The following is a 12143-nucleotide window of genomic DNA, read 5'->3' on the forward strand; positions in this document are numbered from 1 at the left end:
TGATTTTTTTTTTTTTTGTAGTAGTAAGTTTGTTTATCTTTATCGTCTTTGCCAAATATTTCCAATGCACTGACAGAAATAGCAGTAGTAAAAATACATAGACGATTAAATGAAAAAGTGTTTATGATGAAAATTATCAAATGACTAGATAACTACTTTAAGTAACACTTTTGCGTAATATTGTAAAAACATAGGAAATATAAGTTATACATACATATAAAGAACAATTTTTGTTAGGTATGTACATATTAATGCCCAATTTCTTTCTGTGTAGCCCCACTACGTTTCGGCTGCAACCTGTTGCTGTTCCAGCTCGAATATGGCACACATTTAATACCAATAGATATTCCAGCCAACGCATGGCCAATAAGTATAAGTTATAAGTATGTAAATCGACCTCCAATGGCCCACTAATGGGTGGCGATGTTTGTTAATGTGAATATATGCACATTTTTGGGCATTTTTACATTTTCCACAGGGAACCGGAAAGGGAGAGAGATAGAGCAGAAAGAGAGAGAGGGAATTCAAGCGAGAAATTAAATAATTAACAAGCCAGGCAATATGCATATCAAATTTTGTAGTTATGCCAACAAACTGCAGGGGAACACTCATAAATAATTAATAATGCATATCCAATGCTAATTCACGCTGTGCCCAAATTTATGGCCCCAAAGAATTGGGGATAGAGTTACAATAAAATGCATTTCATAACCAATTTTGAATAATAGTTTTGATTAACTGGCTGTAATTACTGTGGCAAGACGCATTATTTGATTTTTAAATTAGATGGTCTAACATTAAACTATTATTCCCAAATTTACAATAAAATGGAACTTAATGTTGATGATTATTTCTTGCCTAATGAAATATATTAAATAAATATATGTATCTAGTATATCTAATAAGTTCCTAAGCTACCAACCTTTTTTATCTTTTTATCTAAACTATATAATAAAATATTTTATAAAATATATGTATCTAATTTATATAATAAGTTTTTTTTTACCATCGTTTTTCTCATTCTCATCTAAACTATATATCATGTCAAAATATTGTCATAAAACATTTTACAAATGCCATATAATTATGCAATCCAACACATAAAAGCCCCATGAATGCGAACCGAAATAAACGTTCGCACATTGTTTTATTTAATCAGTTAATAAGTATCTCTGGGCCAATATCTCGATTCAATTCAATTCGATTCAATTATTTGCATGTCCCGCCTTTGTTGGCCATCTCCTCCGAACATTTTCCCCTTTCGGCCGCCTTTTGTCGTCTGTTGGCCAAGTGGCTGGCGATCGTTTTGGCCGTTTTGTATGCATTGGCTAGAGTATGCATAAAATATTTGAGTCAAGATGGGTCAAGGTTTCTCGATTATCGGCGAGAGGGGTAAATCCCCCTCCAAAAACCGATCGCCATGGGAAAATTACACGCGTTTCTGCGGCAAACCAAATGAAAGATACATATGTCGCTATAATGGTTATACAACTGCATCTGTTTTGTTGTGATTGGTATCAAAAGCCTATGAATAGAGTCATGTTTTATGTCGTTTTTTTGGATAGGCGATGTGTGAATGAATGGTTTTTGGAGCACAGATGTGATATATTTTATTTACAGAATTATAAAATATGTATTCTCTAAATAGTAAAGTGTGTAAAAATATTGTCTTATTAAAATGCTGATAAGAATCGCGTTCCTTACTTAAAAATGTCTTTTATAACAATTAAAGTGGCTTTTCAAATTTGAAGCCATCATAAAACTTCAACTGCTGTTGCACAAGAATTCACGAATGTTTCCCGTTTAGCAGGTGGTGTTATTTGCAACTCCAGAGGTGAGGCGACACGCTTATCAATATTTAATGTTTAATTCATAGGCCCTCGAAAAATATACAAATAAATAAACAAATATAAAAACCAAATGAAGCCAGCCGACACGCATGGCTAATGACAGATGTAATCATTTTTGGCAATGCCAGCCAGCTATTTAGCGATCATTTTGCGAAACCCGTATCCGTATCCGTACCTGAATTCGTATCTGAATCCGAATCCGAATCCGTATCTGTATCCGAAACCGATGCAAATGCGCAGCTGAAAAGCTAATAACAGGAAATCCAAGCCAGCCGATAACGAGCCGTAGGATTGCGCAATCCGGACGGAGAACGCACTGACCACCGGTGACTGATGTCCCATGTCCGCGGCGTATTTAGCTAGCAGGCGTATTAGTTACATCCGCCCAAAAGCGCACGGCATGCACTGCGAAAAACTTTAGACAGTTTTGGAAAAGAAAAAATATATTATAGTTTTATTAAAGCGACGAATCCAGTACTAGTACAATAACATTGCAATTAAACATATAAATAATATAACCAAACCTCTCACCTTTCGCGGGAGGACTAACAACAAAATCTCAAACATCGAGAGGGTCTTTAAAACTGTCCAATTGTTTTGAGGTACTCACCCCTTTCCCCAAGCTCTCTCCACGTTGTAGCTCCTGGAAAATAGCTAGCTTAGGCACTTTCTCCAGTAGGTCGAAATCACATTATTGGTATCCTCTGCTGCCACATAAAATCACTGCACCACTCACTCACATTTAGTATTTTTTTTTTTTAAAACATCGAAAAAGTGGTTTGCTTACGTAGGACTTTTGAGAATCGCAGAGGAGGGCACTTATTTTTTGGTATTATTTAGTATTAAGTATTTAGTATTATTTAGTATTTAGTATTATTTAGTATTTAGTATTATTTAGTATTTAGTATTATTCACTATTTCCTTTTAATGTAACGTAATACGTAGTACGTAGTACTTTACATATTTAGTGAAATTATTAAAATACATATTAAGTTAGCACCAAGTCAAGCCTGTTTTTTTTGGGCATTTCATTTATGGTACTAGAAAGTTTTCAGTGTAGCTGAGCGGCGATAACTCAATAAGCGGAATCTGAATATCCGAGCGAAATGCGAACGAGCCGCCGCAGCGCAACTATCCGAAAATGTTGCGCAGCATCCCATGGTAACTAAGCCCAACTAATGAAAGGTCCCCTTCTGTCCACTGACCATTGACCACTGGGCAGCTTGGAGCTCGGAGTTTGCAGCTCGGCGAAAGATGACGAAGGTTCAGCGAAAAGGGGGGAAAAATGATGGCGCGATGGAGATGAGATGTCGATCGATGTAGATGTAGATGAATATGACGATGAAGTTGAAGATGCGCCGACTTAGCGACTAGTTTGCGGATGGCCCTTGTATAAAACGAGTGGCTGGGTCAATGGGGGCATCATTGATCGGTTGGACATCGAGGGCTCAAGCACGACCACTGTGAAGATGAATGTAAGCGCTGCACCTGCCCCATGGCTAAGGATTACCATTCAGCCAAGGATTCATTCACCACACACAAATCCCACATCCATCCACATAACAGTGATAATATAACAACATATTTATAACAACATCTTTTTTTTTTCTGTGACTCAAAGTATTTGTTTTGTGTTTGTTTCCTTACGATTCGTTCTCGGTGAAGTTCTTTGGCGCCTTCATTGCGCTCGCCATCTGTGCGCTATGCGGATTAACCCAAGCGGATATATCGCTCAAGTTGCAACAGCAACAGCAGCAGCAACTGCAACTGCAGCAACAGCAACTGCAGCAGCAGCAACCGCAGCTGATCACCAAGCAGCAGTACTACAAGACGGGCGGTGGCTTCCAGGAGAGCAACTACGCCAATTCCGGCTATCAGATCTTCGAGGTGCACAATCACTTTGCCGCCAAGGGCCCCGCCTACCTGCCGCCCGCGGGTCAGAGTGCCAATGCTCATGCCCACGACGATAGCTTGGACTTGAGCTTCCTCAACTTTGCCGATGCTCCAGTTCCGGCTCCTGCTGCCACTCCAGTTCCAGCTCCAGTTGCCACTGCAGCTGCTCCTGCTCCTTCCTCAGCTGCTGCCTCGATTCCCGTGCCCTTCCCTTCGAGCTACCAGCATGATTTCCAGCGCACAGCTCCGGCTTCATCCCCGGTGGGTTACAGCGGTCAGGCCTATCTGCCACCCACGGTGGCCGCACCCATTGTCCAGCAGCAGCAACAGCAGCAGCAAGTGATTCAGCAGCAACAGGAGTATGTGCAGCAGCAACAACAGCCAGTGATTCCGCAGCAGCAACAGCAGGTGCAACAGCAGTACAGCCAACAGAACAACTACGAGGCTCCAGCATATCTGCCGCCCACTGCCGGAGAGGCAGTTGCCCAGCCAGTGCCCAGCTACCAGGCCACGCCCATCAGCTACCAGCAGCCACAGAAGGTCTTCCAAGGACCAACATATCTGCCACCACAGCAGCAGGAACAGCAGCAGCAGCAAGTGCAGCAAGTGCAGCAAGTTCAAGAGGTGCAACAGCAACAGCAGCAACAGCAAGTGCAACAGATTCAGTCCGTTCAGCAGCAGCAGGAGGTTTCTGTGCAGAATCCGGGTCAGGAATACCGTGCTCCTGGCTATCTGCCACCTGGCTACGAATTCGCGTCTCCCGATCAGTTGCCCGTGTCGCTCAGCCAGAGTGTCGCCACCGCAGCGCAGAGTGTGTCCTCCGTTCAGAATGTTGCCACCAACACACAGAGTGTTGCATCCGTGCAGCAGGTGGCCGGCGAGTATCGTGCTCCTGGCTATCTGCCACCTGGCTACGATGAGCCACGTCCCCAGGCACCCACCCAGATCACCTACCAGCAGGCACAGCCACAGCAGCAACAGCTGCAGCAGCCACAGCAGCAACAACAGTTGCAGCAACAGCAGCAACAACAGCTGCAACAGCAACAGGTGTACGCTGCTCCCGCGGAAGCAACCGCTAGCAATCCTGGTGCCCTGCCCGATGGCTATGATTTCGTGAAGCCCGAAAACGCCGAGGCCGCCATTGCCGAGCTGCACAGCCTGCAAACCCAAACCAAACTGCTGAAGCAGCAGCAGGAGCAGCAGTTGCTCTTGCAACAGCAGCAGCAACAGCAACAGCAACAGCAACAGCAGCAGCAACAACAGCAGCAACAGCAACAGCAGCAGCAACAGCAACAACAGCGGCAGCAACAGCAACAGCAACTGCAGCAGCAGCAGATCGTGGTGCAGTCTCAGTTGCAGGCTGCCCAGCAACAGCAAAGCGCAGACATCGTCTATGGTCGTCCCAAGTCGCAGCAGCAGCAGCCTTTGGCTCCTCAAAACACACTGGCCACATCCACTAGTGGCGGCTACCAGCAACAGTTTACGGCTCCTGGCTACCTGCCTCCCACTGGCACTGCTTCAGCTCCAGCTCCATCGCCAGTTGCGGCTCATGCTACCGTTTCCATTCCCGCTCCTGCTCCCTTGGCTGCACCTGCTCCCGCTCCAGTTTCCGCTCCAGCTGCAGCTCCAGCTCCTGTTGCCGTTGTCCAGGCGACAGCCACTTCTAGCAGCCACTCCTACCAGCAGCAATACAGGGCATCTGGCTATCTGCCACCAGCAGTGGCTGCTCCTGCTCCAGCTCCAGTCCGCGTTGCTGCACCAGCTCCTGCTCCTGCTCCTGTCCGTGTTGCTGCACCTGCTCCAGCTCCAGTGCGAGTTCCCGCTCCCGCTCCCATCCACGTGAGTGGCCCCGCTCCCATTGCCATTTCGCTGCCAGCTCCAGCGCCCACCCAGGTGACGCACATCCACTCCCTGCGGAGCTACATGAACACCGTGCAGCCCTTCGCCCGCTATGCCCAGCCAGTCACTGTCCGCCAGCAGCAACATCATCATGTCCAGCAGAAGCAACATCATCATGTCCAGCAGCAGCAGCAGCAGCAGCAGGTCATCGAGGTGGCTCCCATGTACCGTGAGCAATCGAAGCGTCCCCGTTTCTATGCCCCTGCCTACGTGAGCAGTGCTGTGCCCCGCCAGCAACCCCAGCAGGTGCAGCAGGCACAGCACCACCTGCACCACCACTACCACCGCGTGGTGCAGAGCCAGCAGAAGCTGCAGCCCACCCTCAACTTCAAGGCGCAGCAATCGCTGCAGAAGTTCATGCCCAAGGACGTCCAGGTGGCGGTGAATGTGGCCATGGCAGCCACAGCCCCAGTGGTGGCACCTGTTGCGCTGCGTGGCAGCTCCCGGGTGCGCACGGTGCAGATAGTGAAGCCGCATGCCACACGAACGTTCAAGGTGCTGGAGCAACTCGATCAGGCTGGTGTGAAGACGATCAAGATACTGGGCGCTAGCAATGAGCAGCCGCAGGGACGCCATCAGGTGGTCCGGGTGGTCACCCAGAATGCGCACAGTGGTGCGGAGAGTCATGTGCAGACCGTCAAGATCTACGATGATGTGCAGCAGCCACTGCGATTGCTGCCACTGGCGCAGCCACGTAGCAATGCCTACTTGCCACCAGCTCGTCCCAGGTCGCGTATCGTGCGGCAGGCATCGAAGCCACTGCGTCTGCATCCCGTGGCCAGTCTGTAGGGGATTGGGGCACTCATCCGGAGCGCAATGCCCAGCACTGATTAGTTCTTAATCTCATCATTCAGCTATATATTTTTGCTATATATACATATATATATTTTTTTTTTTGAGTTTTTCGTTCCAACTCTTTCGATTTTCCACCTCATTTCGCATGCATTTCAGTAACGAATTCAAATACCCAAAAAACCCACAAATACACGAGACACAATCGCATTCGAAATCAAATCATTTGCATGCAATAACAACCGATACGAATTTCTTACCTAATAAATTTATACTTACGTAAAATATGTAAATAATTTGACTGTTTAATTTCGTTGATTGGGGCTAATCGGGAATCTCAGTTGGCTGTGCATTTTACGGCGAACCTTGAATTTTAATGCTTAACAAATGGGTTGTGCTCGACGAGAAGGTGAATCAGTAAAGGGTACTTGGTTATATTCGACTCAAATTGGCAGCGATTGCAATCAGAAAATATATAACACTATATACTTGAATGTTTGCTAAAGAGCTAACATATGATAGCAACTCTTTTGAATTGCATTTCAAAGAGTTTCCACTTGGAATCTTCAGTTTGGGTTCATATTATCCTCTATTACATCTGAAAAAGCCCTATAAACAAATTAGATGGCTATAGCTGTTACATCTCTATGATTGCCACTATAATTTCGACGATGTCTCTGATCCCAAATTATTCATCCCAGAGGCGTGTCATCTTCTGGTTTTGGGGCCCAAAAACTCTCTCCCAAATGCGTGACCTTCGCTGGTTTTGGTTTCATTTTCATTTGGGACTGCGAACAGTGGGTTTTTGACGGGTTTTATTTATTTGTTTGCTTCCGCTCTTAGTAAGTGGCTAATAGTGAAAGGCCAGGCCGGATTTCTGGGATTTTGGGGCCTACACGTTCCATTTTTCAGTTTCAGTTTCAGTGTGATGCCATGACAATTATTCGCACCTTACTCAATACCCAATATCGTAGGCCTTCCCCCTAAAAAAAGAAATAAACAAATGATTTTGCAAATAACTCATTTCAAGTTATTGAGAAAATGTTGTCACCAATGTGAATATTATTATTAACATTTTTCCTGATTTGTTTTGGTTAATTAACATATTTTTGTATGAATATTCAACATAACTCTTTGATTTTACGCCAACATTTATTTCTTTCAGTGTATTTGGTATGAATGCATTTATTTCCGCCGCCCTTTTGATGAATTATAATGCCAGAGTTTGGACATCGCCCGATGACATAATTCCCCGATGAATGCAGCTAAACCCTGAGCCCAACAAAGGTGAAGGTCCACTCTAATTTCCATTGATAAAATGAAAATACAAATCATTGAAAACTCGATGGGAAAGCCCATTAAAACTGGTAATAGAAAGGTAATAGATCATCCAACTTAACTGAAATTTAGACCTTACAAGTTTCTAATAAACAATGAGAAGTATAAGTTGCACTATACAACAATATTATTTTACTAAATGAATATTATTATACATATATAAAGTATATGAGCTAAACCCTTTTTGTGTTTCTTGGAACTACTTTCTATATGGGTTTCCTAGTCCAGTTTTGCCGTGGGACGAACTGCAGCCAGATGCCGCCCTTGTGGACGCCCACAAAGGTCATGGGATCGATTTCCGTGCCGCTCAGTGTCCGTGGACTGACCAGGACCTCGAATCGCTGCACAATGGCCGCCAGAGCGGCTTTGGCCATGGCTAGACCCAATCGCATACCCACACACTGGCGCGGTCCATTCCCAAAGCCCAGAAAGATGCCCTGCTGCTTGCTGGTCTTCAGTCCACCGTCCAGGAATCTTTCGGGCCGGAATACCTCGGGTTCCGGATAGTGATCGGGATCATTGTGCAGGGCGTAGATGGGCACCATCACATTGTCGCCGGGCCGCAGCTTGAGTGGCTCCGCATGGTGGCTACCCCGCAGCTCGTACTCCTTGGTGCAGCTCTTCGATGCCCAGCCGCCAGCCGGATAAATCCGTAAGCTCTCTAAATATATATAATATATATCTGTTAAATATTTGACATTTCAATGCTGCATAGCATTACCCACCATTAAAGCAGGCACTCAGGTAGGGCAGGTCTATCAGCGCGTCCAGATCGGGCAGATCTCCGCCAGAACTGACCTGCTGCAGTTCCTCGACCAGACGTCGCTGGCTATCGGGATTGCGAGCCAGCTAGGGCGATCCATATAGGTTAGAATAGATATGCAGATGGGTGAAGTACATTACCAGGAGCAGGCAGTGGGCAATGCTATTGGAGGTGGTGTCCAGACCGTCGAACATGAAGGTCATGGCATGCGAGGCCATGTCCTCCTCGCTGAGATCCAGTTCCCGCTGCATCTCGAGCAGATGATTGATGAAGTCGTTGCGCTCCTGGTGCTTGGAACGTCGCAGACGCAGTGCCTCGCTGATCATCGCGCCGTAGAACTGATCGTGGGAACGGGGAAACACCTTGGGACGCAGCCAACGCGGCAGATTCGGAAAGAGTCCACTGACGGCACCGGCAATGGCCAGTCCGCGATTCTCGGCGGACATCTCGTGGTTCTGCCGCACCACCGGCAGCGGATTGTCGGTGAAGGTGCGCGCCTGGATGCCCAGGACGCAGTCAAACAAGGATTCGCCCGTGAATCGGAGACCAAGCTGTATAAACCCTTTGAAGTAGTTTGATACCATTTGTGATAGGATAACTCACATCAATGCAGTCCAGCTCCTTGCCGCCGGCGGACTTCATGGCGATGAACTGGCAGAGATCCTGGCAGACGCGCTGCATGATGGCATGGGTGGTGCGGATGCGACCGTTGGTCAGCAGAGTGGAGAAGACCGCCCGCTGGTGGCGCCACTCCTCGCCCTCGAGCACAAAGGGATTGAGGGCGACCAGGCGATCCTTGGCTATGTCCACCATCTTGGAGGCATCGTTGTTCTCAAAGTGACTGAACGCGCTCACATAGATCTCGTACACCAGGCGGGGCTCCAAGACGAGCAGCTTGGGTGCACGCAACAGGTAGCAGCCCACATAGCTATGGGTGTGCCTGTAACGCCTGCAGAGCAAGTGCATCCATTAAATGGGATATATAATAATGGGATATAGAATAAGATGAATACCCACATGTAGATATCGCGCATGTCCATGGTGAAGTGCTGGCGTGGCCACACCATGCTGGGAAAGGAACCGAAGAGGGGCAGAGCCTTGGGTTCGGTGACTCCACGTCGCCGCCAGTGGCCAAAGTTGGACACCAGAAAGGCGTAGATGATGCCCAGCAGGGTGGCGATGCCCAGTAGAAGCGATCCAAACATGACGACGTCGTAGGCGAAACTGAGTGGATGAAATTGAATTGGATACGCGCATCTTGGGACTTGGGGATGGGGCATCTCATCCCTAGCGTGCTTCCATTTCCATTTCATATATAATATAGTTTTTTTTCCCATTTTGCAAATGATCTTATGTGAGCTTGCGTGTCGCTGAAACTTGGGGGCTGCCATTATCGAATTACTGCTACGAACTGCTCTTATATCAGAACAACTAAGGGGAGTTGCATATCCAATGAACTTTTGAAATCGAAAGATGGACCAAAAATCAGATGATACATGTATAGCTTGCACACTGCAACAAAAGTTGTGACCAGAAGTAGTTAAAGTACACTGCCAACAACCTGACAACCCTGAACGAAGCAAATTGAAACACTTAATTCAACAAAAGAGGCCATTGTCGAGTGTTGAGCTGCTCGATTCCTATATTTGCCCACAAATATTTGTTCACCCTCCGCTCGTGGATGAGAAACACATCTTTTTTATGAAAACTTTAGCCAAAACAATTGGCAAATTTGAAATCCCCTCAAATTGCCATCTTTTGTGTCACTTAAACTGTGACGAATGCAATTCGACATGGTTGGTTGTTTGTGAGCTTAGTTATCTAATCCATCAACTGGGAAATCGAGACTCTATTAGGGGATTTGTGCAGCGGTCACTTCCTCCATCAATCACTGAGGATTGTACCATGATTGATGGTATTATGTAAACGCAGTGCTCTAATACCAGAAAACAGCGAAAAACAACACACAAGTATTGCCCAAAGATGACCTCTTAGGTTTGCTAATATTCTGTCAAGTTTATATCAGATACTTTCAAGTCGAGATAGTAAAAATTCGCTGTGTTATAGTATATGTTATAGTATAATAATTATTCGAACAAAAAGTGTTCATAATTTAGGTGGCTCTAAATCCCACTGGTCAGTGGCATTGACATTCTTTCGCCGGATGAATCTCGGCACAAAAGCGTATCTAATGGATTCCAGCTCATCCTAGGTACTACGAACATAAAGCGAATGGCAGGTGAAGAGATCTTGGGCAGCTTCATGATGATGGTGATGATTCCGCTGGGTCTGCAAAGCATGAGAAGATCCCTTATGATATCTTCTTATCAGATTACAACAGATTTATATCAGATTAAGATAGATTTATATCAGATTACAACAGATTTATATCAGAATATGACAGATTTATATTAGATTATGACAGATTTATATCAGATTAAAATAGATTTATATCAGAATATGACAGATTTATATCATATTAAGACAATTTTTATATCAGATTAAAATAGATTTATATCAGAATATGACAGATTTATATCATATTAAGACAGATTTATATCAGAATATTACAGATTTATATCAGATTATGACAGATTTTTATCAGAATATGACAGATTTATATCAGATTACAACAGATTTTATATCAGAATATGACAGATTTATATCAGATTACAACAGATTTATATCACTTTAAGACCGATTTATATTATAATCATTATACCATCATAACTAGAACCGAAAATTCGTTAGAAGTTCCTAAAGTGAAACAGATCCATCAAACAGAATCACATGTGCAAAAGATATTAATAAACTGCCTGACAATATCAACAATGCTTTTATTACGAACAGAACTTGTACCCTCGATTTTGGCAAATATTGCCAATTATTATGTGCCATTATATGTGCCTCCAGTGCAAACAAACTGGGATTCTAAGCGTGTTCCATGCAAACAGCGAACCAAATGAAACAAAGCCATGAATCCGGAGTAGCGGAGATCCAAGACAGGCGAGAAATGGGTGGCACTATTTGCCCTGGACAAATAGAACTTTCATTTTCAGGCATTTAGATGCTGGTTGGATGGTCTGGATGGTATGGGTGCTATAAAAGTCTGTTAAGAATCGGTTGAAAAGCACAGTTCCAAGTGCCATTGCCTCAAAACCACACCATGCGATTCCTCTGCGTTCTGATCCTCGCCAGCATCCTGGCCATCGCTTCGCCCACTCCGGCAGCTACGCCCACTCCGGCAGCTACGCCCACTCCGGCAGCTACGCCCACTCCTTCTGGTACGCCAGCGGCTACGCCTCCGACGGATTCGACTAAAACCACCACCACCACGACGACCACTACCACGACAGATGCGCCCACGACCACCACCACCACGGAGGCTTCATCGTCGTCCAGCGATAAGAAAGTTCGGCACAGGAGGCACTACGTCAACCGGCGCCTCAGGAAGGACAAGAAAGACAAGAAGGACAAGAAGAACAAGAAGGACAAGAAGTCCAAGAACAAGAGTAGCAAGAAAAACAAGAAGGATCAGAAGGACAAGAATAGCAAGAAAGTGCGACGCAGTCGTCGCAGTGGTTAAATATTTAGGTCCTTTGGCTCCA

General features: G+C 45.5%; 3 protein-coding genes and 1 long non-coding RNA gene across 5 annotated transcripts; 2 read left to right on the plus strand and 2 right to left on the minus strand.

The window, feature by feature from the left end:
* Nucleotides 1-1015: 1015 nt before the first annotated feature.
* Nucleotides 1016-2597, minus strand: LOC120456008. 2 transcript variants are annotated; one of them, XR_005616790.1, is made up of 3 exons: nucleotides 2461-2597; nucleotides 2026-2265; nucleotides 1016-1328 (listed from the first exon to the last, which is right to left on the minus strand). It is a non-coding gene; the product is annotated as an uncharacterized LOC120456008 (long non-coding RNA). The 2 variants fall into 2 exon arrangements; XR_005616791.2 differs by lacking the exon at nucleotides 1016-1328 and adding an exon at nucleotides 1341-1441.
* Nucleotides 2598-3263: 666 nt separating this feature from the next.
* On the plus strand, nucleotides 3264-6487 carry LOC120457029 (transcription factor SPT20 homolog). The gene is made up of 2 exons (XM_039644191.2): nucleotides 3264-3282; nucleotides 3472-6487. Exons 1-2 carry the CDS (start codon nucleotides 3264-3266, stop codon nucleotides 6429-6431), a joined length of 2979 nt encoding a protein of 992 aa, XP_039500125.2. The 3' UTR covers nucleotides 6432-6487.
* A 1394-nt stretch (nucleotides 6488-7881) lies between these two features.
* Nucleotides 7882-9769, minus strand: LOC120456916 (probable cytochrome P450 28c1). The gene is made up of 5 exons (XM_039644047.2): nucleotides 9553-9769; nucleotides 9139-9484; nucleotides 8676-9086; nucleotides 8498-8621; nucleotides 7882-8433 (listed from the first exon to the last, which is right to left on the minus strand). The coding sequence occupies exons 1-5, from the start codon at nucleotides 9738-9740 to the stop codon at nucleotides 7979-7981; spliced, it is 1524 nt and encodes a 507-aa protein (XP_039499981.1). The 5' UTR covers nucleotides 9741-9769; the 3' UTR covers nucleotides 7882-7978.
* A 1467-nt stretch (nucleotides 9770-11236) lies between these two features.
* LOC120456254 (nucleolar protein 58) lies at nucleotides 11237-12121 on the plus strand. Its single transcript, XM_039642974.1, has one exon. The coding sequence runs from the start codon at nucleotides 11702-11704 to the stop codon at nucleotides 12119-12121; it is 420 nt and encodes a 139-aa protein (XP_039498908.1). The 5' UTR covers nucleotides 11237-11701.
* Nucleotides 12122-12143: the final 22 nt, after the last annotated feature.

Source organism: Drosophila santomea, chromosome X (assembly GCF_016746245.2).
Source record: "Drosophila santomea strain STO CAGO 1482 chromosome X, Prin_Dsan_1.1, whole genome shotgun sequence".
Classification (NCBI taxonomy): domain Eukaryota; kingdom Metazoa; phylum Arthropoda; class Insecta; order Diptera; family Drosophilidae; genus Drosophila; species Drosophila santomea.

Excerpts from the sequence above, each read along its gene's own strand:
- LOC120456916 (XM_039644047.2), bottom strand. The coding sequence starts at position 9,740 with ATGTTTGGATCGCTTCTACTGGGCATCGCCACCCTGCTGGGCATCATC. Across the intron at positions 9,485-9,552 it reads GACATGCGCGATATCTACAT|GCGTTACAGGCACACCCATA; the intron begins GTGGGTATTCAT and ends CTTGCTCTGCAG. Across the intron at positions 8,434-8,497 it reads CCTGAGTGCCTGCTTTAATG|AGAGCTTACGGATTTATCCG; the intron begins GTGGGTAATGCT and ends ATATATATTTAG.
- LOC120456254 (XM_039642974.1), top strand. The coding sequence starts at position 11,702 with ATGCGATTCCTCTGCGTTCTGATCCTCGCCAGCATCCTGGCCATCGCT.